The sequence below is a fragment of the Solanum dulcamara genome, chromosome 4, assembly GCF_947179165.1.
Source record: "Solanum dulcamara chromosome 4, daSolDulc1.2, whole genome shotgun sequence".
Lineage (NCBI taxonomy): Eukaryota > Viridiplantae > Streptophyta > Magnoliopsida > Solanales > Solanaceae > Solanum > Solanum dulcamara.
In genome coordinates this window covers 263663-287367 of record NC_077240.1, presented here as the reverse complement: position 1 = coordinate 287367, position 23705 = coordinate 263663, and the positions used below count along the sequence as shown (strand labels likewise).

The 23705-nt window shown below is 35.7% G+C and overlaps 3 protein-coding genes across 4 annotated transcripts; 2 read left to right on the top strand and 1 right to left on the bottom strand.

The window, feature by feature from the left end:
- Positions 1–979: 979 nt before the first annotated feature.
- LOC129885245 (glutamate receptor 3.2-like) lies at positions 980–5151 on the top strand. Of its 2 annotated transcripts, none has more exons than XM_055959454.1 (6): positions 980–1309; positions 1417–2759; positions 2838–3115; positions 3302–3333; positions 3436–3614; positions 3986–5151. In XM_055959454.1, exons 1-6 carry the CDS (start codon positions 1060–1062, stop codon positions 4385–4387), a joined length of 2484 nt encoding a protein of 827 aa, XP_055815429.1. In that variant the 5' UTR covers positions 980–1059; the 3' UTR covers positions 4388–5151. The 2 variants fall into 2 exon arrangements, with proteins under 2 accessions (XP_055815429.1, XP_055815428.1); XM_055959453.1 differs by having other exon boundaries at positions 3436–3830.
- A 34-nt stretch (positions 5152–5185) lies between these two features.
- LOC129885247 (homoserine kinase-like) lies at positions 5186–6771 on the top strand. Its single transcript, XM_055959456.1, has 2 exons — positions 5186–6340; positions 6432–6771. The coding sequence occupies exon 1, from the start codon at positions 5191–5193 to the stop codon at positions 6286–6288; it is 1098 nt and encodes a 365-aa protein (XP_055815431.1). The 5' UTR covers positions 5186–5190; the 3' UTR covers positions 6289–6340; positions 6432–6771.
- Positions 6772–7412: 641 nt separating this feature from the next.
- LOC129885246 (monosaccharide-sensing protein 2-like) lies at positions 7413–16987 on the bottom strand. The gene is made up of 8 exons (XM_055959455.1): positions 16874–16987; positions 16525–16630; positions 16345–16423; positions 16118–16201; positions 15264–15830; positions 11739–12664; positions 8858–9045; positions 7413–8035 (listed from the first exon to the last, which is right to left on the bottom strand). Exons 4-8 carry the CDS (start codon positions 16194–16196, stop codon positions 7591–7593), a joined length of 2205 nt encoding a protein of 734 aa, XP_055815430.1. The 5' UTR covers positions 16197–16201; positions 16345–16423; positions 16525–16630; positions 16874–16987; the 3' UTR covers positions 7413–7590.
- Between the last annotated feature and the right edge of the window lie 6718 nt (positions 16988–23705).

Below are 23705 nucleotides of genomic sequence, written 5' to 3'. Positions count from 1 at the left end.
ATTAAAAGTATGAGGATGATGTGACTAAATTAATTAAGTGTTAATATCAAATATAGTATCTAATTTAATTTGTGGACTTCAGATATATAATTTAATTAAAATTATATTTTTTCCAACTCTTACAAATTGCTCAGTAGAAATATGATTGATTTGAAGATTTATTGATTGTAATCGATGATATAGATGGCATGATAAAAAATAAATAGGCAAAAATGAATAGGTGTCTATCTTCTACAATTGAAAGAAAGGATCTTGAAAAAATTGTATGATATTAGGATCAAGATTAGTGAGGGTTAGGTGTTGAGCTAATCTCAATATAGGAACAAGTAACTTTGATCTAAATATCAAGTAAACACAGAATAATGAAAAAGCTTGTGGCTTAATTAGATTGTTTATGCAAGTGTAGTTTATTTTTCTAAAAAGATTATCTATTTGACTCTTCAAATAGATAACAACAAAGAGAAATATTTTCTTCTTCCGTATCTTGTGCATGCAGCACCAAGATAACATCAACATGAAATAGACTTTTTAATCAGCTAGTATTAATAATGACAAATATAGAGTCTATCCTTAATATATTGTTGCGTTGCACTAGAGTGGTGAAGAATCATTATATTGATTTGGTTTGTGAGGAGCAACATCATGTATTTTATCTTATAGTTTTATGTTTTATGCGCGGGCGGGAAAGTGGAGTGGTTGTCCAACCGAGCAAGTTGAGTAATCTTAGAATTAATCATGACAAGCTAGTAATTATTAATTAAGTTCCTCTATACTCAAGTATTCTCATTCTCCTCCATCTCCCACCGTCCATCCACCTAAGCTTATTTTTCTGTTTTTAATCCCTAAATAATCAAAGCGCATATGATCTACTTTTTAATTAAAAATATCTGGGTGGGTTGGCCATTTTGGCTTTTCTTTTACTTGAGGATTAAACTTCATATATCATGCATGACAAGTTCATTTTCAAAATTATTCCGTTTAGCCTGCTCAATCTCTACTTTATTTATATCTCTCTCTCCCTTCATTCAATTAATCTCTTTCTACAGTTACCAATGCATCATGAATTTGAAGTGGTTTGTGTTTGTATTCCTCTGCTTTATTGGACAATCTTCACAAGAGCAGAGAGAAGCTAATGAGGTGAAAATTGGAGCCATCTTTTCGTTTGGCACCACAAACGGCAAAGTTGCCAGAATCGCCATGGAAGCTGCTGTTCAAGACGTCAATTCTGATCCCTCTCTTCTCGGTGGAAGAAAACTTGCTCTCACCCTGCATGATTCAAACTACAGCGGATTCTTAGGGATCATTGGAGGTATATATCTTTTCACAAACTACAGCCGATTCTTCTTTTAATATTTATATATACATGTATATGAATATGATCCTCCCTCACACACTCACACTCTTCTTCTTTATCAGCATTACAATTCATGGAGACCGATACTGTAGCTGTAATTGGCCCTCAAAGTTCTGTAATGGCCCACGTACTCTCTCACCTTGTCAACGAACTCCATGTCCCCCTACTATCTTTCACAGCATTGGACCCGACACTATCACCTCTTCAGTACCCCTATTTCATTCAGACCGCTCCCAACGATCTTCTTCTAATGACTGCCGTAGCAGATATGATTAGTTATTTTCAATACAGAGAGGTTGTTGCTATTTTCTCAGACGATGATCAAGGTAAAAATAGTATTACCGCTCTAGGTGATAAACTTGCTGAGAGGCTCTGTAAGATATCTTACAAGGCAATACTTCCCCCTGAACCTATATCTAGTTATGACCTGATCGTGGACCAGTTGGTTAAGGTCACATCAATGGAATCTCGAGTTATTGTTCTACATACACTATCCATAACAGGTCTCAAGGTCTTTGAGGTTGCCCATGAGCTTGGCATGATGACTAGTGAATATGTTTGGATAGCTACTTCTTGGCTTTCCAGTACCCTCGATTCAATTTCTGTTTCACCAAAGGTGGCTGCCTCCATACAAGGTGCTCTCACCTTTCGCTCCCATACACCTGATTCCCCAAAGAAGAGGGCTTTTTCATCAAGGTGGAACAAGTTGAGCAATGGCTCCATAGCTTTGAATGTTTATGGTCTATATGCCTACGATACTGTTTGGATGATTGCCCATGCAGTCAAAGAGTTTTTCGATCATGGAGGCAAAATCACTTACTCCAATGATTCCAATTTGAACAGTTTTGCTGGAAAGACGATGAATCTTGCTGCTCTCAGCATATTTGATGGTGGTAACCAACTGCTTAGTAACATATTAAAGACCAATATGACTGGGGTAAGTGGTCCCATTTCATTTAACCCAGATAGATCCATGCCCCGTCCCTCATTTGATGTTCTCAATGTAGTTGGCAAAGGATTGTTGAGGCAAATAGGATACTGGTGTAACTACTCTGGGCTATCCGTTGTGCCTCCGGAGTCTCTTTATGCCAAACCAGCAAACAGGTCAAGTTCAACTCAACGGTTGGATCAGGTAATATGGCCAGGGCAAACTACAAAAAGACCGCGTGGATGGATATTTCCAGACAATGGTAGGCCATTAAGGATTGGAGTCCCAAGGAGAGTGAGCTACAAAGCTTTTGTTTCAGAAGAAGAAGGAAGTGGAGTGGTCCATGGATACAGCATAGATGTCTTTCTTGCAGCCTTAAAGTGTCTTCCATACCCCGTGCCACATAAATTCATCATGTTTGGCGATGGACACAAAAACCCAAGCTACAGTCAGTTGGTAAACATGATTACAGTCGATGTGAGTGTCAATGCAAGTATATTCACACTATGCATCTTTAACAAATAGTGTAACATTGTTTTTCTTATTCCTTGATAGGTATTTGATGCTGCTGTGGGTGACATTACAATTGTAACGAACCGCACAAAGATTTTGGATTTTAGTCAACCATACGCTGATTCGGGGTTAGTGGTGGTGGTACATGTGAAGAAGATAAGATCGATAGCTTGGGCTTTCCTGCGGCCATTTACTCCACTGACGTGGGGAGTCATAGCCGCTTTTTGCCTTGTTGTGGGAGCCGTAGTGTGGATACTAGAACACAAATATAATGATGAATTTCGTGGCCCACCTAAGAAGCAGATGGTCACAATTTTATGGTGAGTTGATGACTTCCTGTTAGACTTCTAAGGTTAATACTGCTGTTTTAAGGACTAGGATCCTATCCAAAAAGCTATCGAGAGCAGTGTTTTGATTTGATTTCTAGCATTTTTCCAACCTCATAATTTGCATATTTCTCTTTGGGATTTGAACTCATCTCCTTATACGTCATATTTCATTTGCAGGTTTAGTTTCTCAACTGTTTTTGGAGCCCCAAGTGAGTATCTGTTTCTCTTTTTCCAAAAGACAAGATAATAGTAATTGTATTTATTTGTAGTGTTAACTTTGGCTTAATAGATCAGTCCTAAAAAAAATTCAGGAGAAAACACAGTGAGCACATTGGGTCGAATCGTACTGCTTATATGGCTATTCGTAATCTTGATAATTACGTCGAGCTATACCGCAAGCTTGACATCGTTTCTAACGGTTCAACAACTCTCCTCATCTATACAAGGAATTGAATCATTGGTAACAAGCAATGACGCAATTGGGTACCAGGTAGGCTCTTTTGCTGAGAACTACTTATTTGAAGAAGTTAACATTGCAAAGTCTAGGCTTGTTCCTCTTGGATCACCAGAAGAATATGCTGATGCCCTTGAACAAGGAAGAGTTGCTGCTGTGGTTGATGAACGTCCATATGTGGATCTATTTTTATCAACTTACTGCGGGTTCCAAAAAGTTGGCCCAGAGTTCACCAAAAGTGGATGGGGATTTGTAAGAATTTCCTTACTCATATATTGCACTACTAAAACACTTCTTACTCAGTTAAGTAATACAACATGGACATGAGTGGGAAAATGAATGAAATGACTTATCCAAAAAGCTAGTCATGTAACATAAGCTGATACCTTGATCCAATTAATTTATAGGCATTTCCGAGAGACTCCCCCTTAGCCATTGACATGTCAACGGCAATCTTGCAATTGTCTGAGAATGGAGAGCTAGAGAAGATCCGCAAGAAGTGGTTAAACAGAAAAGTCTGTGGAGGGCAGAGCTCTGCAGCAGATTCAGAGCAGCTTCCATTAAAGAGCTTTTGGGGTTTATTCCTCATTTCTGGAGTTACCTGCTGTTTTGCTCTGCTTGTATATTTCTGCTTGATGTTGCACCAGTTCAAACGACATTTTCCTGAATTAATGCAGCTTTCTACTGCTAGTAGAACTAAAATATCACATTCGATAAGGCTTAAAAAGTTCTTATCTTTTGTGGACGAGAAGGCAGAGATATCTGCAAATAGGTTGAAAAGAAAGCGGATGGAAATGGAAAACCCTTAATTCCATTAGCTAATTGCAATGATCATTGAAGCTTGAAATGAAAAGAGAGACTGGAACAGTTCTCATTTCGATTCTTGTACATTCAAATTATTTTTTTTTTTATCATGTAACAACAGATAGTGTAGAGAACATCTAGTGTTTGAAGAATTACCCAATAACTTAGTAGCTTAATACAATAAGATGTTAAGTTTTGGGCTATTGAGGTACAACTCCAGAAGAACATGGATGAATGATGTTACCCAGAGGGAGAATGCAATATTGTGTATGGACCAAATTGTTACACCCATAGGGTTGCCAAAGGGTTAGTTAGTAGAGCTCGTTTTGGTCTACTCTCAGTATGACCCTTAACACTGAATGTTTTCCCAAATTTGTAAAGGGAACTGAGAGGAAAAAGTTATATTTAACAGAGGAAAAAATTTGAAGGCACCATACCTGGCACTTTAGCAAGCTCAGAAACCATACTTTTCGGAGTTAGGATTGGACTTGTTCACAGGGATGATAGGGACCTTCCTCCCCTCTTTCTCACAAAAACACCAATCAACATTTCAGCTTGAGTTGGTGCACAAATTTTAGCAGATGGTTAAAAAATCATCTTGTTTAAAATGTTTGTTATCTATGAGTAATTGGTTTGGTTAATGTAACAAATAAATCATGATTACCACTATATATAAAGAGAGAAATATTGAAGGTATAAGAAATGAGTAAATATCTTATCTTGTGGGAGAGAAACAAAATATAGAGAATTTGATAAAAGAAAAGAGTTTTTTTCCTGGCTGACTCGCACTGAAGTGTTAGTTGTTGTAATGGCCGTATTATGTCAGTCTGCCCTGAATCTGAAGCTCATCACCTCATCCTCTTCCTCAAGCAATCGCAATGCCAATCCCAATCCCAATCCCTCCTCCAGATTAAATCTCTCCCGCACTGAGCCCCCACCCGTTTTCACCTCTGTCAAGACCTTTGCTCCCGCCACCGTCGCCAATCTCGGCCCTGGTTTCGACTTCCTTGGCTGCGCTGTCGACGGCATCGGCGACTTCGTCACTCTCCGCCTTGACCCCGACGTCCACCCTGGCGAGGTTTCTATTTCTGACATCTCCGGCGCCGGAAAGAAGCTCAGAAGAAACCCCCTCTGGAATTGCTCTGGCATCGCCGCCATCTCCGTCATGAAGATGCTCAACATTCGATCGGTGGGCCTTTCTCTCTCCATTCACAAGGGCTTGCCCTTGGGCAGTGGTCTCGGGTCCAGCGCCGCTAGTGCAGCTGCTGCTGCCGTTGCTGTCAACGAGCTTTTTGGCCGCCCACTGACCCTGACTGACCTCGTGCTTGCTGGGTTAGAATCGGAATCCAAGGTCTCCGGTTACCATGCCGACAATGTGGCACCTGCTATTATGGGGGGTTTCGTATTGATCCGGAGTTACCATCCTCTTGAATTAATTCAGTTGAACTTCCCTCCTGAAAAAGACCTCTTCTTTGTGCTGGTGTATCCGGAATTCGAGGCCCCAACAAAGAAAATGAGGGAGGCACTGCCGCAAAAACTAACCATGTCCCATCATATTTGGAACTGTAGTCAGGCAGGTGCATTGGTCGCGTCCGTGCTGCTGGGAGACGTGTCTGGTTTTGGTAAGGCAATGTCCTCCGATAAAATAGTGGAGCCACGGAGAGCACCACTAATTCCAGGAATGGAGGGAGTGAAGAGGGCAGCAATGGAAGCAGGGGCTTTTGGCTCCACCATTAGCGGAGCTGGGCCAACAGCAGTTGCAGTGACCGACAACGAGGAGACAGGGAGAGACATTGGGCAAAGAATGGTAGAGGCTTTTCTGAAACAAGGCAAGCTGAAGTCCTTGGCAATGGTGAAGAAGCTCGACCGTGTTGGTGCCAGGCTTGTCAGTGGCCATCCCATATGATTTCTGCACTAATTGTTATGCTGCTTGTTGGTGAACACTAATCACAAAAGTGGTGTGGTTTCCACATTCTTCCACCAGCGTGGCCTTTCCTTAGGGATTGTGATCGTCAGAGACTGATCAGTTTTTGTCCATTTGGTGTGCAGGCTCGCTGCTTGAACTGCCAAATAATGGAACAATGCCTCCTAGTGTGAGAAATGACTGCTCGGCAAATTGGCACCAAATTGTCATATTAGCAGGAAAAAGGGGCATTGTGTGATGCCTCATGTTTGGTTGTCATGCAAGAAGAGTGAATGCTATCAACTCATCTAAAAGTAGAATCTGCATTATCTTAGTAACATTTATACTAGCATTCAGTTTGCCTTAAAGTCATCATTCCTATCCCTGGCTGCGAGTCTTGCCACTCCGAACATCTGCTAAGTTTGAAGAATTTTTTTGAAGTTCCATTTGCATCAATTCTGAATTTTCTGTATAGAGCTCATAATTTATATGTCTATGAGGTACACTGCACTATATAGAACAGCTGCAAACCTTCTATAGGCTGGCTTCCAACCAAACCTTCTTTACTTCCACACTACTTTACCTTCTTTTATTCTTTCCTCAACATAGCTCATCAAAAGAGGTTACGAATGCATTTGGACATGAATTGGTTGCTATTTAAAAAAAACAAAAAAAAACAATAGTTTTTAGACAGGTTGAAAGAGTATTTCAATATTAAAACTATGTTTGAACATGAAAATATAGTTGAACTTTACTAGTGAAACTTGAAAACCTCGGTAAAAAATTGTTCTTCAAACTTTAAATTTCATAGTTCCAAGTTTCATGTTGAAATAATGAGTCAATTTGACACACACTTACTCGAAATAATCTCCAGATATGCATGCAGGGAATTGAGGACATCCAACGACAGTTTTGCTATGGACTGAGTCAGGCCAAGCGATCAAGGAGATAATAGTGATTAGTTGACCTTTGTGATTGATAAGTTTTTCGTTTAAATCACCATAAGTTATACTTAAAACTGATCAAGCGAACACCTTTGCAGCATTTTAGCAGAGCTTTTCACAAGCATGAACACTAATCAACTGACCAAAACTCAAACCAAACATGGATAACTGGACATAGAAATGTGGAAACTGCAGTTGTAGTTGACAGGATACGGGTCTTAAAATTCATTTAAAAAATCTTGTACTGGTCTACACAACTCACAAAACTGAATAGCAAACACCACTTCATCAGACAATGGAACCTTAAAACAAAAGCGAATACAAGGCACTACCAAGGCAACATGTTGTCGAACGGTCAACATTAGTTGTTAGCAGCAGCAGCAACCTGCTTCGCACCAAGAGCAAAAAACTCCGAAATCACTTCAAGAGGCATTCCCTTAGTTTCAGGCACTTTCAAGAAAACAAATATCCATGATATAACGCAGACGATGGCATATATGCCAAATACACCAGCAAGACCAATAGAAGATAGCATGACAGGTAGTGTGTAGGTAACAATAATATCCCCAATCCAGAATACTAGGGCACATATGGCAATGCATATACCTCGGATCCGAGTTGGAAATATCTCTGAACAGAGTATGTTGGGAATGGGCCCGAACCCCATAACAAATGAGCAGAAGTACAAAACAACACAAACTGTAGATATAGCAGCCTTTGCTACAGTCCCCATACTCACTAAACTTCCAATGACTAAAACAACGAGGGCTATTATTAAGATAGGAATTGTGCCTAGCAGCAGACTCCTGCAATACAACAATACACATAAAGGCAAGGGTAGTAATCAGATTTGCAGGACTGGAACGTAAGGACAATAGGGCATCCACTCACTTCTTAGTCAGCCTTAAGCACAAGTAACCATTCAATGCTAAAATTTACTATATATACGAGGGCAAAGAAGGACGCTAAGGTCTATTCAATGAGACGCATTGCGGAAGAGAAGCTCATACATTAGCCAAAGAAACGTACAAACAAAGATGTGAGACCTCTTGTCTTAAAATGAGAGGGAATGCTTCCCAGACGCAATGAAATTTGTTTGTACTCTAATTTGAAGCAGGTCAGACAGCAAAACTGAAGGGATTTGAATCCTTTCTCCCCTCATGAGAAAACAACAATTTAGTGCATTGGAAGGTTCTTTTTCCTTATATGCTCAGACCCTAATTTGAATGGGAAGCCTCCCACTACATCCTGCTACCATTAAACTTTTCCAGTGCTAACAATGGCAAAGCGCACCCAGCCTTCCATCTACTAAAGCAGAATTTTTGCTATATCTCCGTCACTCCATCTCGATCTAGCAAACAGTCTAATGCAGTGGAGATGTATTGAATCCAAATTCCAGGCACGTTTAATGACGCGGGGCTTAGTTCTTTAAAGAGAGAAAGGGGTGAAGAGAAACACCACACAATTGGAGATGAGAAATCAACAAAAATACTTTGTGAGCCATTTGGATAAAACACTAACGAGTTTAGAGGAGGAGAAGTGAGTGAATTGGGAGGTTAGTTAAACCAGCATTGTATGAAAAACATCATATTCACTTTTTCCATAGTAGTTACTCAAAAGGAAGTTACCTCCTGCCAGAGATATCCACAAGCCTCATGGCAACAGCTATTGAAGGGAGCATTAAGAAATTTGTGATTGCACTTATCAGCAGAGATGCAGAAGCAGAACTGATGCCAAAGTTTGAGAAAAGAACTCCTACACCTGCCTGCTCAAGTATTTGCGGAGTGTAGTACATAACTCCATTAATTCCTGAGAACTGCAAGAATAACGGCTCCACGTTAGAATGCTTCAAAAAAAGCAGACAGTATTTTGATACAGCATAGATCACCATATTTTGTCCTATTAACCAAGCTGACACTAGCATTCTTGTTCAAGGACAAGAAGTGAAATAGAAAAATCAGGAAGATATTAGAGGTAGGAATATCTTTAAATTAGTGTCTTTTTCGGTATTTATTTGGAGGTTAAATTATGGCATGAAAGAAATATTTAAATCCAAGGCCATAAAGGACAATGGTCTAGCAGTACGAGCAGAACTTGCACATATTTCATATGTGGGCAACCAGCATGAAGCATAGGGATACTCCCTCTTTTCAGCAAATGAATATACCATGTCTTCCTGAAATTTCTGAGTCAATTTTTACACAAAAGTAGTGCTGTTTCGGCATTTAATTGGAGGTTAAATTAAGTTATAATTTTGCCCACCCAGTATAAAAGAAATATTTGAATCCGAGGCATAAAGGACAATGATCTAGCACTATGAGCAGCAGTTGTAAATATTTCATATATCAACAACCAGCATGAAGCATAGGGATACTCTCTCTCTTCAGCAGATGAATATACCATGCCTGCCTGAAATTTCTACATCAATTCTTATACTGTGAGAAATATAGGAGATATATTATTAAATTGTGCATATATATTATCACACAGAGACCCTATTTATACATACTACAATACAATCCTTTACCAAGTAGGATGCTATTCACTATTTCTACTCCTATTCATATTCTTATTCCTATTCTACGTAGGATTGTATATACCTATTCCTATTCTAACACTCCCCCTCAAGCTAGTGCATACAAGTCATATGTACCTAACTTGTTATAAATGTAATTAATATGAGGACCGATGAGGGGCTTGGCGAAGATATTTGCAAGTTGATCAATTGACTTCACAAAATTGACAGATAATCTCAATGTAAAATACTGAATTCAATGCAGAATGTCGATAAAATACATAATGATCGGCTCCACTATGAGTCTTGCCAAGCTCCGGAATTACTATGCTGAACTTTCCAAACCAAGATTGAGAAGATTGTTTCAGTCCATAGAGTGACCTGCATAATCGACATACAAGGCTACTAAACTCCCCCCCGAGCAACTAAAGTAGGTGGTTGCTCCATGTAGACTTCTTCATAGTGCAGCGTTCGCCGGAAAGAGCTCAAAATCTAGTATAAAATAAATGGATCGTCTTGGAATCAATAGACGAGTGGACATTAAACAAGAAAGTCACAGAAAAGTTGATCGGAGTATTAGATTTGATGGCTGAAAGTGGTCACAATCTGAGAAATAAAATTATATGGGTAAGGTTGGAATGATGGCATGATCCTACTGAGAAAGAGAATCATATGGGTAGGGTCAGAATGATGTCACGACCTACTAGAAAATAGAAATTATATGAATAGAGTCGAATTGATGGCACGACCCTACTGAAAAAGAGACATTATATGGGTAGGGTCCGAATAATGGCACGACCCTACACAAACAAGAAAGTCGTCACCGAAAAGATGGCACGGTGCTACGCAAATTGAATATGAGAAAGTAGTCACCGAAAAAATAGCACGGTGGTATGCAAATAAGATATGAGAAAGTTGTCATCAGAAAGATGCACGATGGCCTCTTTGACTAAGTTTTCTGCATCTGAATATGGGATTCATGCATATATCATTGGCCTTACTTTTGTTAACATAACCAATGGTCAGACAGGCGACATACATGGGCTGCCCGCCGGTAGCGGAAGCTTTTTTTTTTCTACCAAGATCATAGAAGCTTTGATACCATGTGAAAAATATTAAAGAAGAATATTATTGAATTGTGTTTCTATATTGTTACACGGAGACCCTATTTATAGACACTACAATACAATCCTTTACCAAGTAGGATACTATTTACTATTTTTATTTCTATTACTATTACTATTCCTATCCCTATTCCTATTCTAAGTAGGATTGTATATGCCTATTCCTATTCTAACATATACAAATATCAAAAAAGGAAAAGATAATTAGGCATGTCTTATTCAATTAATTGAATAAGTAAATTAATGTAACAGACGAATCACTGCTATTATATTTCAATCATGCTACCTTACAAAAACTGACACATTGAACATCACTTTGCATTGACTGAATTCTCACCAATATCCATCTCTGTGAACGCGGACCATACATCGCCCTATTAGTTATCAAGTTATTTTATTTTTGTTGGTTCCCATGATCTATAAAAATGCTCAAGCTAGATCATGACTGATCACAACTTATCCATGCCATCCCTTGAATTAGATTCAATTCAAGACGGAAAGTCTAACATCTTATGATTCTGCGGAGAAATTTTCCCAAACTCCTAACCTATCAACAGAAATTTAGGTCAGAAGTGGGAAGACCGATCCAAATAACAAGGTCGGGAAAGAATTTATGTACTACACTTCTTGAAGAAAGAAATATGCTTCCCCGTGGACTCTTAGCTGCATAAGATCTCCGGAATCACTATTAAGACAGCAATTGCACCAAATGGATATTCAAAAGCTTCTAAAATATAGCAAGAAAGCTACTGATTTCAAGTCCATATTTAAGGAGGGAACATAACCAACCTGCAAAAGAGAGAGACTGTCATGGAAATGTAAGGAAGAAAGACAGCAGTTACATTATTTTCTACTAATATTAGCGATTACCTGCTGAAGTATTTGAATCCCCACACCAACAATCAATGCATGCTTGACTCCTGGTTCAAACAAATCGCTCCAACTAGGTCCTTTTCCAGATGCTTCAGATGGATGAATCATAGCTGGTCCAACAGGATGTTGATCCATCAAATCTTTTGAATATAAGGCAGATTGACTCACCAAAGCAGCAGCACGGACAAATTCACCACCAGCAGGCATATCACCCCCAGTAAGAGAAACTAAAGATCCCCTTCGAATTCCCTGAGCCCCACTCTCATGCAAATAGATTCTTTTAAAACCTCCCTCCTTGTCATCATCACCTTCTCTCTCTGTCCATTTCCATGCAAGCTGCCATCCACCACCAATGCCAGCACTGTCAACTGGTTCACCATCATTACGCTGCATCATGCTAAAAATACTTCCACGGGATGGAGGCGGAACCATGTCCTTTTCCAAGCTTGTTGTCTGACGTGATATAAGTGGACTCTGCAAATTGTCATCAGATTCTTCAGCTGCAGCCTCAGATGCATAATCGTCGCCCTCAATGGCAAGGTTTTCTTCATCCCACTCTTCATTTTTTGTTTGATTTCCAGCAACACTAAACATGCTGCCCAGATGTGGAAAGAGCATGCTTCCCTTGCTTCCTGCATCCGGAAGCTTCTCATAAACACTGCCAAACAGAGCGACAACGGGATCCATGAGGGGCATATGTGCAAACGTGCTTCCTTGGTGAGATGCAATACCAAGTACACTTTGCCCCGTGACAGGCCGAGCAACCAAAGAGTGTCCCTGTCCAGGCCCATATAACCTAATTTGATCTTTTTGAGCACTTGGTTCCTGGTCCTCCGCAAGTTCATTTGCTGGGCCAATAATGTACTCCTCCACTGATGTTTCACCACCAACTTCAAGACCCTCAACTAACAAAGCCATTTCCCCTGTAAATAGAAGTTGCATCATTATTAATGCATGGCAGATGGTAACCTTACCACTTTCTTAGGAAACCGATAATCACTGATAAACTAAACCGACCAGCATTAAAGCCAAATGCAGAAACATGAAAAGTTTACAGATACTTTAAGTGCAGAAGGCAAGATGTCATATGCATCTTACATGGAAAATTCCATGACTTTTTCCACCTTTACAGAACCAAGCAAGTACAATCACCAAATTTTACTGTTCCGATTATATGCCAAGGTATAGTTCACGCGCTTGGCCCATGTAAAAGACAAGTGAGCCTGCTAAAGGCATAACTAAGAAAATAAAAGTATATCCTATCTTACAACTTAAGTTTTTAGATGAGGTGGTCATGCAATTCAACAATTATTATTATTAACAAAATCAATTTAGGAAGTACGGAAAGACCCTAACAACATCTTTGTCCGAGAAAATCAGAACTCCCAAATTTTGCGTGCCTTACCAATCTATACTGTATAATGTATCAAAATTCAACATTATCAATCTTGCTATTCCATAAGTCAAATTCTGCATCATTTGATTTGCCAAGAAAGAACTATTCAAGAAATAGGAGAACATTCAAGGAGCATACTGAGAAAAAGATGCAGTATCTCATACTCCTCTTGTGCCAACTCATGAAACAATTTTAACATGTTTACTACATTAGTACTAAATAAAATATTTAGTAGTTGCGAAGCTAAAAGTCTGCATTGACTAGTTAAATGGATTTAAATTATTGAAATTTAAGAAAGCTGTATACACAATATTACTAGTTGAATGTTGTCAAACATTTTTGAATTTCCCAAAATTGAAGGATGTCATAAAAAATTGGGACATAGGGAGGATGACGTGTGGAGAAGAATCAAGGCATAGAAAGTTGTAACGACTAATTCAGAAAAGACCAAAAACTACAAAGCCTAAACTGTAATTCAAAAGTCAGTTTCGACTTTTCAAAAATCATTGCTTGTGAGCAGCAAAAGAATCTTGGCAAAAACTAAAAAAAGAGTACCAAGGAAGTGACTGAGTCAGACAAATGCAGATTTGAAATTTGAAAAGGCATTTTGAATCTCTTAGGATGCAAGAGGATGAGACTACTATTAAGTATTTTGACTAGATCTCTTGGATTGTGTTAATAGAATCGGGTTGCTTGTAGAGGATTTCAAAGATGATAGAATAGTTGAAAAATTCTTGTGACAATTTTCAAAGAGATTCGAGTCTAAAATCTTCTCTTTAGAAGAGACTAAGGATCTCTCTACCATTTCTGTTGCAGAATTGATAAGTGCTCTTCAAGTACAAGAGCAAAGAAGAACCTTCAGACAAGACAATGTTACTGAGAATACTTTTTAAGCACAAAATTGTGTGTGGGGGGGGGGGGGGAGTTAATTATCCGCTCTGCAAAAGCTGCAAAAAGAAAGCACACTTGGAAGATTTTTGCAGGCGAAGACCTGATGCAATGTGTGAAAATTGCAAACAAACAGGTCATGTTATGATAGTCTGCAAGTTTAAAAACAAACCTCAAGCACAAAAAGCAAAAGCAAAAATTGAGAAGGAACAACTTTTTTAGATTGCAGCAACTGACGTATAGGAGGAGTGTCAAAATTTGCTTTCAGTTACTGCGGCAATTTTTTTGCATAACAAGTTGCTTAGTTTTAGAATGAATTTGAATTTTAAATTTCTATTAGGTTGTTATAGTTTGTTAAGATATTTTAGCTTTCTTGAATTTTTGTGATGCAGATTTCATTTTCTACAGATTATGTTTTCAAGTTGGCTATTTAAAGCCTTCTATGTTGTCTCAATTTAAAATCAATACTTTCAACCTTTTTGTTGCACCGTCTTTTAAAAAACTAACAATAAAAGTTATATATCATGCCAAAGTGCTCTTAAGAAAAGTTCAAAATTTGATGCTTCAAAGGTATAAATCTCTCTAGATTTGATGATCGAGAAAAGTTCTAAATTTGAAGATTGATAAATCATCCACTTCTCAAATGATCAACTACCGATTATGTTCATTATAGAGCCATTTCAAAAAAAAAAAAACAGAGGAAGAAACAGCAAAGTAATATTATGAATTTTATAGAAATTAACAATCAAGTTAATATATTCATTGACTAAGAAAAAAATTCAAAGATATATATTCAATGACTAAGATCACCTTCTATTATTTGTGTCCTTAGTTTGAAATTTCCGTTACAAACTAGCCGTCCTATAATAACAAGAAAATTTGTTATTCTGAAACATCCATAGACCATATGCACATGTTTTTAGTTTTTATTTTTTTTGTGGCAGTGTTGTTTACCTAATATATCCAATCTTGAACTCACTTTCTAGTTTATACACATTTTTGTACATAATGAACTAGCCGTATTACTCGATCTTCAATTGCTAAGTTTAAAAGGAAAAAAAACAATCAATTTAGTGAACCTGTCGGGATGTGAACTACTTGGGGGACAATTTGACTCTTGGAAATACGCCAAATTGCTTATGCTAGGTCATCCTCATTTCTTTAGGGGATTGCATTTGTTCTAGGTTGCAATATCTTTTGCAAATTTTATGATACAAATACAAATTCCATGAGCTCACCAGAGACATCTTCCTGTCCACGGAGCCTCTGCAAGACCCGCTTTGCATCTAGCATTCGCCCTTTACTCACAAGCCATCTGGGGGACTCGGGCAAGTAAAATATTGTCAATATAAAATACAGAATGGAGGGGATAGAAAGTACACCAAGCATCAGTCTCCAAGTGGGAGAACTCATCAACGACATGCCAAAAACCATGCAATATGAAAGGAACATGCCAACACAGCCAGAGAACTGAGGTAGAGTGTTCAATAAACCCCTTATCTCTGGTGGTGCTGTTTCAGATATATATATAGGGACAAGAGTAACTGCCAAACCAACTCCAAACCCATCCAAAAGTCTTGCCAAAAGTAGAACGTAGATATTTGGAGACCAAAGCATTACAAGGCCACTAACAAAATAAAGAACTGAAGAAGTTATGAGCAAGGGACGACGGCCAAGCCAATCAGCAATTGCACCAGAACAAGTTGTAATTAAGACAGCACCAATAAGTGACATGGCAACAATAAGTCCTTCCATGGTAGGTTGTGTTTCCAGATTAAAATCCTTTTTAATGTATAGAATGGACCCTGTATTTTGAAACAAAAATGAGTAGAGAATCAAACCAATTGAAAGATATCAGTAAGTAACATCTGAGAACAGAAAAAACAGAAAGGATAACCTTGTTGAAATTTGAAAAAATTATCGGATACACTGACTGCACAAGATTCAAGATGACGTACAAAAGCAACAATAATTTCAAGAGGAAAGATGGACTAACATCACGATCACTAGCAGTCTGAAGTAGAATATCACAAGTAACTAGGAATCAAAAAAAAATAGTATTAAATAGATATGCCATATGGAAAAAGATTACCAGCAATAGTGGCGTTGTCCCATCCTTGCAAAAAGCTGCCAATTGCAGCAGCAACCGCTACAAGCACAGCTCCACTCATTTCCTCTAGATACCAAATAAAACTGCTGGTTATTCTTATTGATGATTATAGGTAGCTGGAGATTTCACCAACTTTATTACAGCAATTAGAAGCAGTGGTAACTATTTGAAACTCGAATATGTAGAATTAAAAAGATCGAGCTTTTTACCTTAAAGGGGGATTCAAGAAAGCTGAATCACTTGACAAGTTTGGAAGGAACGTCAATTGTAGAATCAAGCCAGCTGCACCTGAATTTCAGAAAACGACATGATTAATGTAAAGAATAAAAAACAGGGTTTCGGGAATTAGGAAAGGAATGGAAAAATAAAGCAAGTAGAAAAATTTATACTAATTAAATTCGTAGCCGTTTGTAGTGCGACACCTGCCAGCATGTAAGCATCTTTTGTAAATTCGCTGTCCTGATTATTTTTCACATTATACCACTGTTCTACAAACTGTATATATTTTGAAAAAAAGCAAATTAGAGTAAACAAATAGTAGTAGTAGTGAACAAAAAGACGATTTAACCGTGATTATTGATGTCCCTTCTGCATCAAATTTGTGCATCCGTCTTTTCGTCTTCGGTAAATCTTTAGCTACTTCTCCATCAACATGTATATATATATATATATATATATATAAAAAAAATTAAAAAAAGTATTAATACAGGATAATCAGAATCCAAGATACGTAATTACAAGGCTCCGACGTAACATCCGAACTGTGTTCGCCGGCCAGTGGAATGAGAGCGGTAGTATTTTTCTTGTTTTTTGGGGGGAATCAGCATATTACCATTCTGGGTTTCAAAATCTTACTCCATTTTTTATCCCTGGCCATCCACCATTTTCCCACCATTTTCAAGTACAATAGTATTTTTTTTCTGGAAAACTTACATATACCGCTTTTTTCTAATTCTTTTTCAATTTACGGAAATTCTTTAAAATCATGATAATATGGATATATTAATTCAGTAATTCGAATATATTAATTTAGTAATCTCGATACATTAATTAGAGTTTTATGTATCAGCAAGTAGCATTTAAAGCATAATATATTAAACATAGACATAATTTATGAATCAAAATTAATGTATCTGGATTACTAGAATAATATATTCGGATGGAAAGAAGGAATTTTTGATTTTTTTTTGAAATAGATGTGAATAATGGAAAATATAGTAAATAAAGAAGTGTAATTAGATAATTTTTTCTTTTTTTTGTTCAAATGTAACAGGTAGAACTGTCAAACTAGGTTTGGCATGTGAAACCGATTCAACCCAACCTTTGAATAAAGTGGGGTTGGGCTAAATTTTTTTAGCCCATTTAGGAATGAAGTTTTTTGGACTAGCCGCATAGGCTCAACCCACGAGCCTCAGAGGCCAGCCCGTGGGTCGTGAAATTTAAAAATATTTGTTATATATATTTTAAGTAGTGTTTTGTTTTGTCAAATCTTCGACAACTAGGCAATTGAAGTTATTATAACTATGAATCTTTGACTTCTTTTACTTTTGTATTTATGCCTAATTTTTCGTTTCTCCTTTCTTCTCTAGTTTATGAAAAAACTGATCATACGATGTATGTTATTCTGATTAATCTTATGAATGTTGATTGTTGTATCTTTTCTATTCTGTTGTTTTGTAAGTATTCCACTAAAGTGTATCATGAACATGTGAATTTTTGATGTGTTGGTGTTGTGTTCATCAATGTTCGATAGTCTTTCTAAGAGACCAATATTGTTCATATCTTGATTAAAGGGTCAATCTGTCCCAACCCGTAGTCCGCTTAGGGTTGAATTGGATTGCTATTTTATAGGTCATTTAGTTAAAAGAATCAGTCTGTCCTAACTCATTTAACTCGTTAGTCCTTTAGAGTTGAATTGTGTTGGATTAAGGCAGACCATTATAACACCTCTAGTAATATGTAATAAATATAATTTTTCTCTCTTTCATTTGAGAATAAAAACTGTTGACAATAATAATTGGTGCTAATACCATATTGAAGAATAGTAAGTTTATTGGTAATATTTGTGTTAAGATTCAATAGCTCAATGTCAATGATGTGCATTTCCCACGACTACAATTTGAAATTAACACTAGTTAGATGAGTTTTTACTTGGATTATGTCTTTAGGCAAGTGCGGATCTAGGAGTTTGGGAGGAGGTAAATTTTATGTATTTATGTACGTATATTAATTTTGAACTCTTTGAACAAGAAACAATGTATAGTGCAGTGATATAGTACCTTCAAATGAATCCGTGCGTTTAGGGATCAAATCTCACTATTTATACTATGTCTTTAGCTTCTGTTATTTTTTTTTGTTTAATTTTGAAAATAGCCACTAGCCCGACCAATTTTTCACCACTAATTATTATTATATTTCTAAAAAAGTGTTGAAATAGTGGATTTAATCCCCCAAAAATTAAACAGTCTCTTAAAATTAAATTTCTTAAATGAAAATTCAGGACCCGCCACTGTCTTTACCTATTAATGATATATATATCTAGCCAATTTTCACCTTATAAAATGTTATTTCAAAAATTACAAAAATACTTATTCATTTTAAATTATGTAAAACAATTCTATATCTTGAATCTTGATTGTGAATGAAAATTTTAGCTCTTACGCCATCAAATTCAACAGCATACCGAATGCAATATTACAAATGGTATTTCGAGAAAATAGAATGTTGGCACATTAGTAAAGAAACAACTAATGAAGGTGTAAATATAACTAAATAATTATTTTTGTTTATCTAATTACAAATATCTATCTTTGTTCTTCCATTACTTTAACTTTTTCCTTTTCTTCAATTGTTATTCTAATTATACTTTCAAGGTTGATAATAAAAGCATGAAAACCTTTAAAATATTGAGTAAACCTTTTGTTCTTCATTAAAAGACTTTGTTTTATACAAAATCATCTTTTTACCACTTTCTTTAATTAATATACTATTATTTTAGTGATATTAAATATTGACTATAATAAATATAATAAAAAATAAAATAAATAAAATTTTCTTATCATAATTAAATTCCTAAACGAAAAAAAATTTTCCAACTAAAATAGACTTGATCTTAAAAATGGTCAAAAATCTTTCAAAATAATAACCAAAAAAGGGTTTTTAAAAACGTTGCAGAAAAGGGTCCAAAAAATGTTAAAAGAAGAAGAAAAAGAATTAGAACGTCAAAACAAATATAGACAAAAAAAATCTTAAAAAATAGCAAAAATTTTCTACTCCAATATTTAGTACTTAAAATTTGAATAAAATTATATTTCTTAATTTTTTAAAATTATATTAAAAGTCCTAACATTTAAATCTTTCTGTTTTATTTAGAAAATGTAAAAAAATAATAATTTATATCTCATAATAAATATCTATATCGTCTTGGATTGTCATTTAAGTTTAGAATTCTTCAACTTCTTTTTTATTTAGAAATCTTGACTGGGTTTATACTAAAACAGAGGTAAATTTAGTTTTGGCCCATGTCAAACTAACTTATCAAATCTCATGTAAATCTCTTAAACCGCAATTGCAAAATTATTATTTTTCTCTCTGATTTCATAGTATAATAATCAAAGGTTCCAATTTTTGTATAGACCTAATCTAATTTATTGCTTTTGCTTTTGCAGCATATGGTCAGCTCAAACAAGTATGTATTTTGGTAAGTTTTTTTTTTTAGGTTATCCTTTTATTTGATTATTATCTATCGAAAACAACCTCCTATTCCACAAAAATACTAATAGTAAATTAGGGATAAGTCTGCATATACGTATGCTATTATTGTTGTTACAAATATTATATGTGCTTCTAAGCTGTTATAGTGACTACGGTTTTGCTTAGACGTCGACCTGCTCATTCATCAACATCGAAAAAGTTGCCATCTCATGTCTTCTAGATGAAAATACTCATAACAAATGCATATAAAATTTTGTACTTAATAATATAATGTAGACATACTAATTTATTTTATATATTTATTATTAATTAACACGAAAAACACATGCAAAACACGTACATTTGACTAATATATATATATAAGATAAGATAGTATTTATAAAAAATGTGAAGGGTTTTGATTTGGAGCTTCGAATTAGCTTTTATATATCGAGTTTTTAGGATATGAATGGAGAATAATTGCACTGTAATTATTGAGCTAATTTCAAGTATTTGTTTTATAAATTAATATATTGCTATTATTATGGTGTGTGAATTTTCAGCTTTAAAAATAATAATTTTGAAAATCACAACATAATACATTTGTGCAGAAAACACATATTCTGATATACAATTTAGAATTGTGGCATGCAAATTACGACAAATCAAATATTACATTTTATGAGATATTCCTGAAAAAAATACAAACAAACGAGGAAAAAAAACACATTATAGAACTGTGAGACTTAATATTATATTCAACCTAGTTGTCATGTTGGATCATTCACAAATTTATCAATCATTTTTATTTGTTTGAAAGGAGAAAAAAAAAGAGGTAATATCGATACCTAAATATTAATTCGAATTTGAAGTTTATTTTAATGAGCATAAAACCAGACGAAGAGTCTAATTACTGCTTTGGGCGCTCTTGGTCATACGTACCATCCATCTCTATTGTAGATAATACATTCATTGACCACTCATGAACAGGGGAATTCAAATCAACAATTTTTCTACACAAAACAGGGAAAGAGAATGAACTAGAACAAAACGGATTAATTAACGAATCATTTAGTCAAATTCAATTTGGAAATTGGCCAAATTCTTCACTGATAGAAACAAAAATGAAGGATTTGAGAACGGGACTATTCGGTTGAGTCTCTTCTTGCGAAAAGGAACCGGATCCGGGGGCTCGTCTTCTCCCCAAGGGGAGAAGCGCTTAGTGCAAAGACTTACGCTTCGCACCTGAAGGAGATTCTCCAGTTGGGATATATATTATTTATATATGTTCCCGATATAGAATTATCAGATATCAGAAAAGTATCATACCTCAATTTGAATTTTGAATTGAATAGAAAATTCTCTACCTTCTCACGGTGGGATGGAAACAAGAGAGGTCAACTGGAGTGGAAGTCAAAAGACGGGGCCGAGAATCTGTGATCAATCCGAAGAACAGATTAGGATCCCGTTGTGATGTCATTCCTTTATCTTTTTCTTTCATTTCTACTCGTACCTTCTTGGCTTAGGCTTCCAACTAAACAACATGGCCTTGCCGCCCCGCCACTAGCAGAAGCTAAGCGCTTGAAAAGCGCGCTAAGAAAGGTTGCTTCTGTCGCCCTTTCTGTGCAACAGTCCACCAGTAGCGGAAGAGAGGGTTACCCCTTTTTTACGTCCCTATGTTCCCCCCGTGTGGCGACATGGGGGCGAAAAAAGGAAAGAGAGGGATGGGGTTTCTCTCGCTTTTGGCATAGCGGGCCCCCAGTGGGAGGCTCGCACGACGGGCTATTAGCTCAGTGGTAGAGCGCGCCCCTGATAATTGCGTCGTTGTGCCTGGGAATTTTCATGATTTCAAAGCTATAAACAAATTGCAGATACATTTCAAAATAGATTGAAATATTAGGGTGAAACAATATTTCAAGTACCATGAATACAAAAAAAAAAATATATTATTTCCCATTGAAATAGTTTTGAGAGAATTATTTTTTCTGTGAGTGAAATAATTTTCTTTTAAAGAATTATATCTCAGAGATATTATAAGTGAAGTATATATTATCAAATAAGAAAATATTATATTTTATAAATATGACATATAAGTTATGTCAGGCTAATATTTATTCATGTTATATACAAGTTATGTCAAAATTATATTCATTCATATAAAGAAAATGTGTTTTGACAATAATTCCATGAATGAAATCAGAGAAGAAGAGACTTTAGTAACTCTCACTGGGTCAGAAATGTTAATGGTCCAGAATTAGTGGTGGATACAGAATTTTCGTTCATGAGGTTCGAAAAAAGTAAACATACTAATAGTGTTGACAAATTAGAGGGTCAGTGAATTGAATCATACATGAACTAGCTTAAATTCAATAATTTTTATTAAAAAGTTTATTAAATATATAATAATACTTACTTAGATATCAATTTTTTGATTGAATTATTACTATATATTAATTTAATAATTTAAAGAAACAAATAAATTTACAATATAAAGTTATTTGAAAAAGTTGAATTTTACCAAAAAAAAAGTTGACGGACTAATTTTTTTTTAAAAATCAGGTCTGAAGTAAAAATAACAATTAAAATTCCTCCGCCAAGATTCAATCACGATTATTATGGGTAAATCTTAACACCCTCAACCACTACACTACGTACTAGTGTTTTGTTCAGGAGTTCAATATTTAAGATATATACACAATCATAAAATTAATTTTTATATATACAGTATAATTTTTCAAGTGAGGGATTGATCCAAAATTCCTGTGATCCGTGTGAATCCTGTTGTATTTGTTTAAATAAAAAAGAAAAAAGTTAAAATTGTGGGCATTTGATTGATAAAAATCAAAAAAGAAGGCTAATGATTTTCACACATTTTATCAAATATGATGGCATAAATGTGTTCATAAGCATCAACCATGACTCTAAATTGCCTGTAAATAGGCATCTTCATCATGAACACATAACAACAAAAATCTAGAGAAATAGACGTGAGGTTTAAAGAATTTTCTCTTGGAGATCTCTTGGGTGTAGTATTTTAGGTATTTAGGTGTATTAGAAAAATATTGTGTATTATATGGTTGTAACAATTTTCATATAGTAAATATTTTTCTGGGTGGTTTGTGATTTTTCTCCAATTGAGAAATTTTCCACGTTAAATTTTTGTATTGTTATTCTCTTTAAATTTCTGTGTTATTTTCCACTTGAAGACGGACTGAAAGGAACGAAAATTAATCGATGCTTTTTTCCAACAAATCCGCCCTTGTTCATAGCGACAAAAAAAATGGAGAAGCTCTGATGATTCATATTTGCTCTATAGTTCCATAAATATCATAGATCCTTCTTCTATGGATCCACCCACCATTCTCACCTCCTTTTTTTTTTTAACGCCCCTGCATCACTGCCTCGCCACCAAATACTTTCTCAAAATTCTCTTCTTTTGCTGCAAACCAACACCACTCCTATCCCTTTTTGTTTTGCCATATTCCCACCCAAAATCTCAATTTTGTGAGTATTTTTTGAATTTTGTATGAGGTAGTGTGAAGGGTGATAGTAGGTATGAAAAAATTGAAAAACTTCATTGATAAGCTTGACGAAGCTTCAAGTATAATAAATGAGTTTTGTGAGTTTATGAAATAAATTTAAAATTGCAACGAAGATTTGTTGGGTTTGTGTTTGTGAATCCATAGGGTGAAATACAAGTCAAATAGGTAAGAATTTCTCCCATTTGACATGAATTTGGTGTTCAATTTGAGAGCAAATATGGAGAAAACAATGTTCAAAAAATGCAAAAGTAACCTTTATTTGTTATTTTATTTTTCTTAATATTTATTTTTTTATGTGTTATTAAAAATTTTAATGACGTGGAAATCCACGTGTA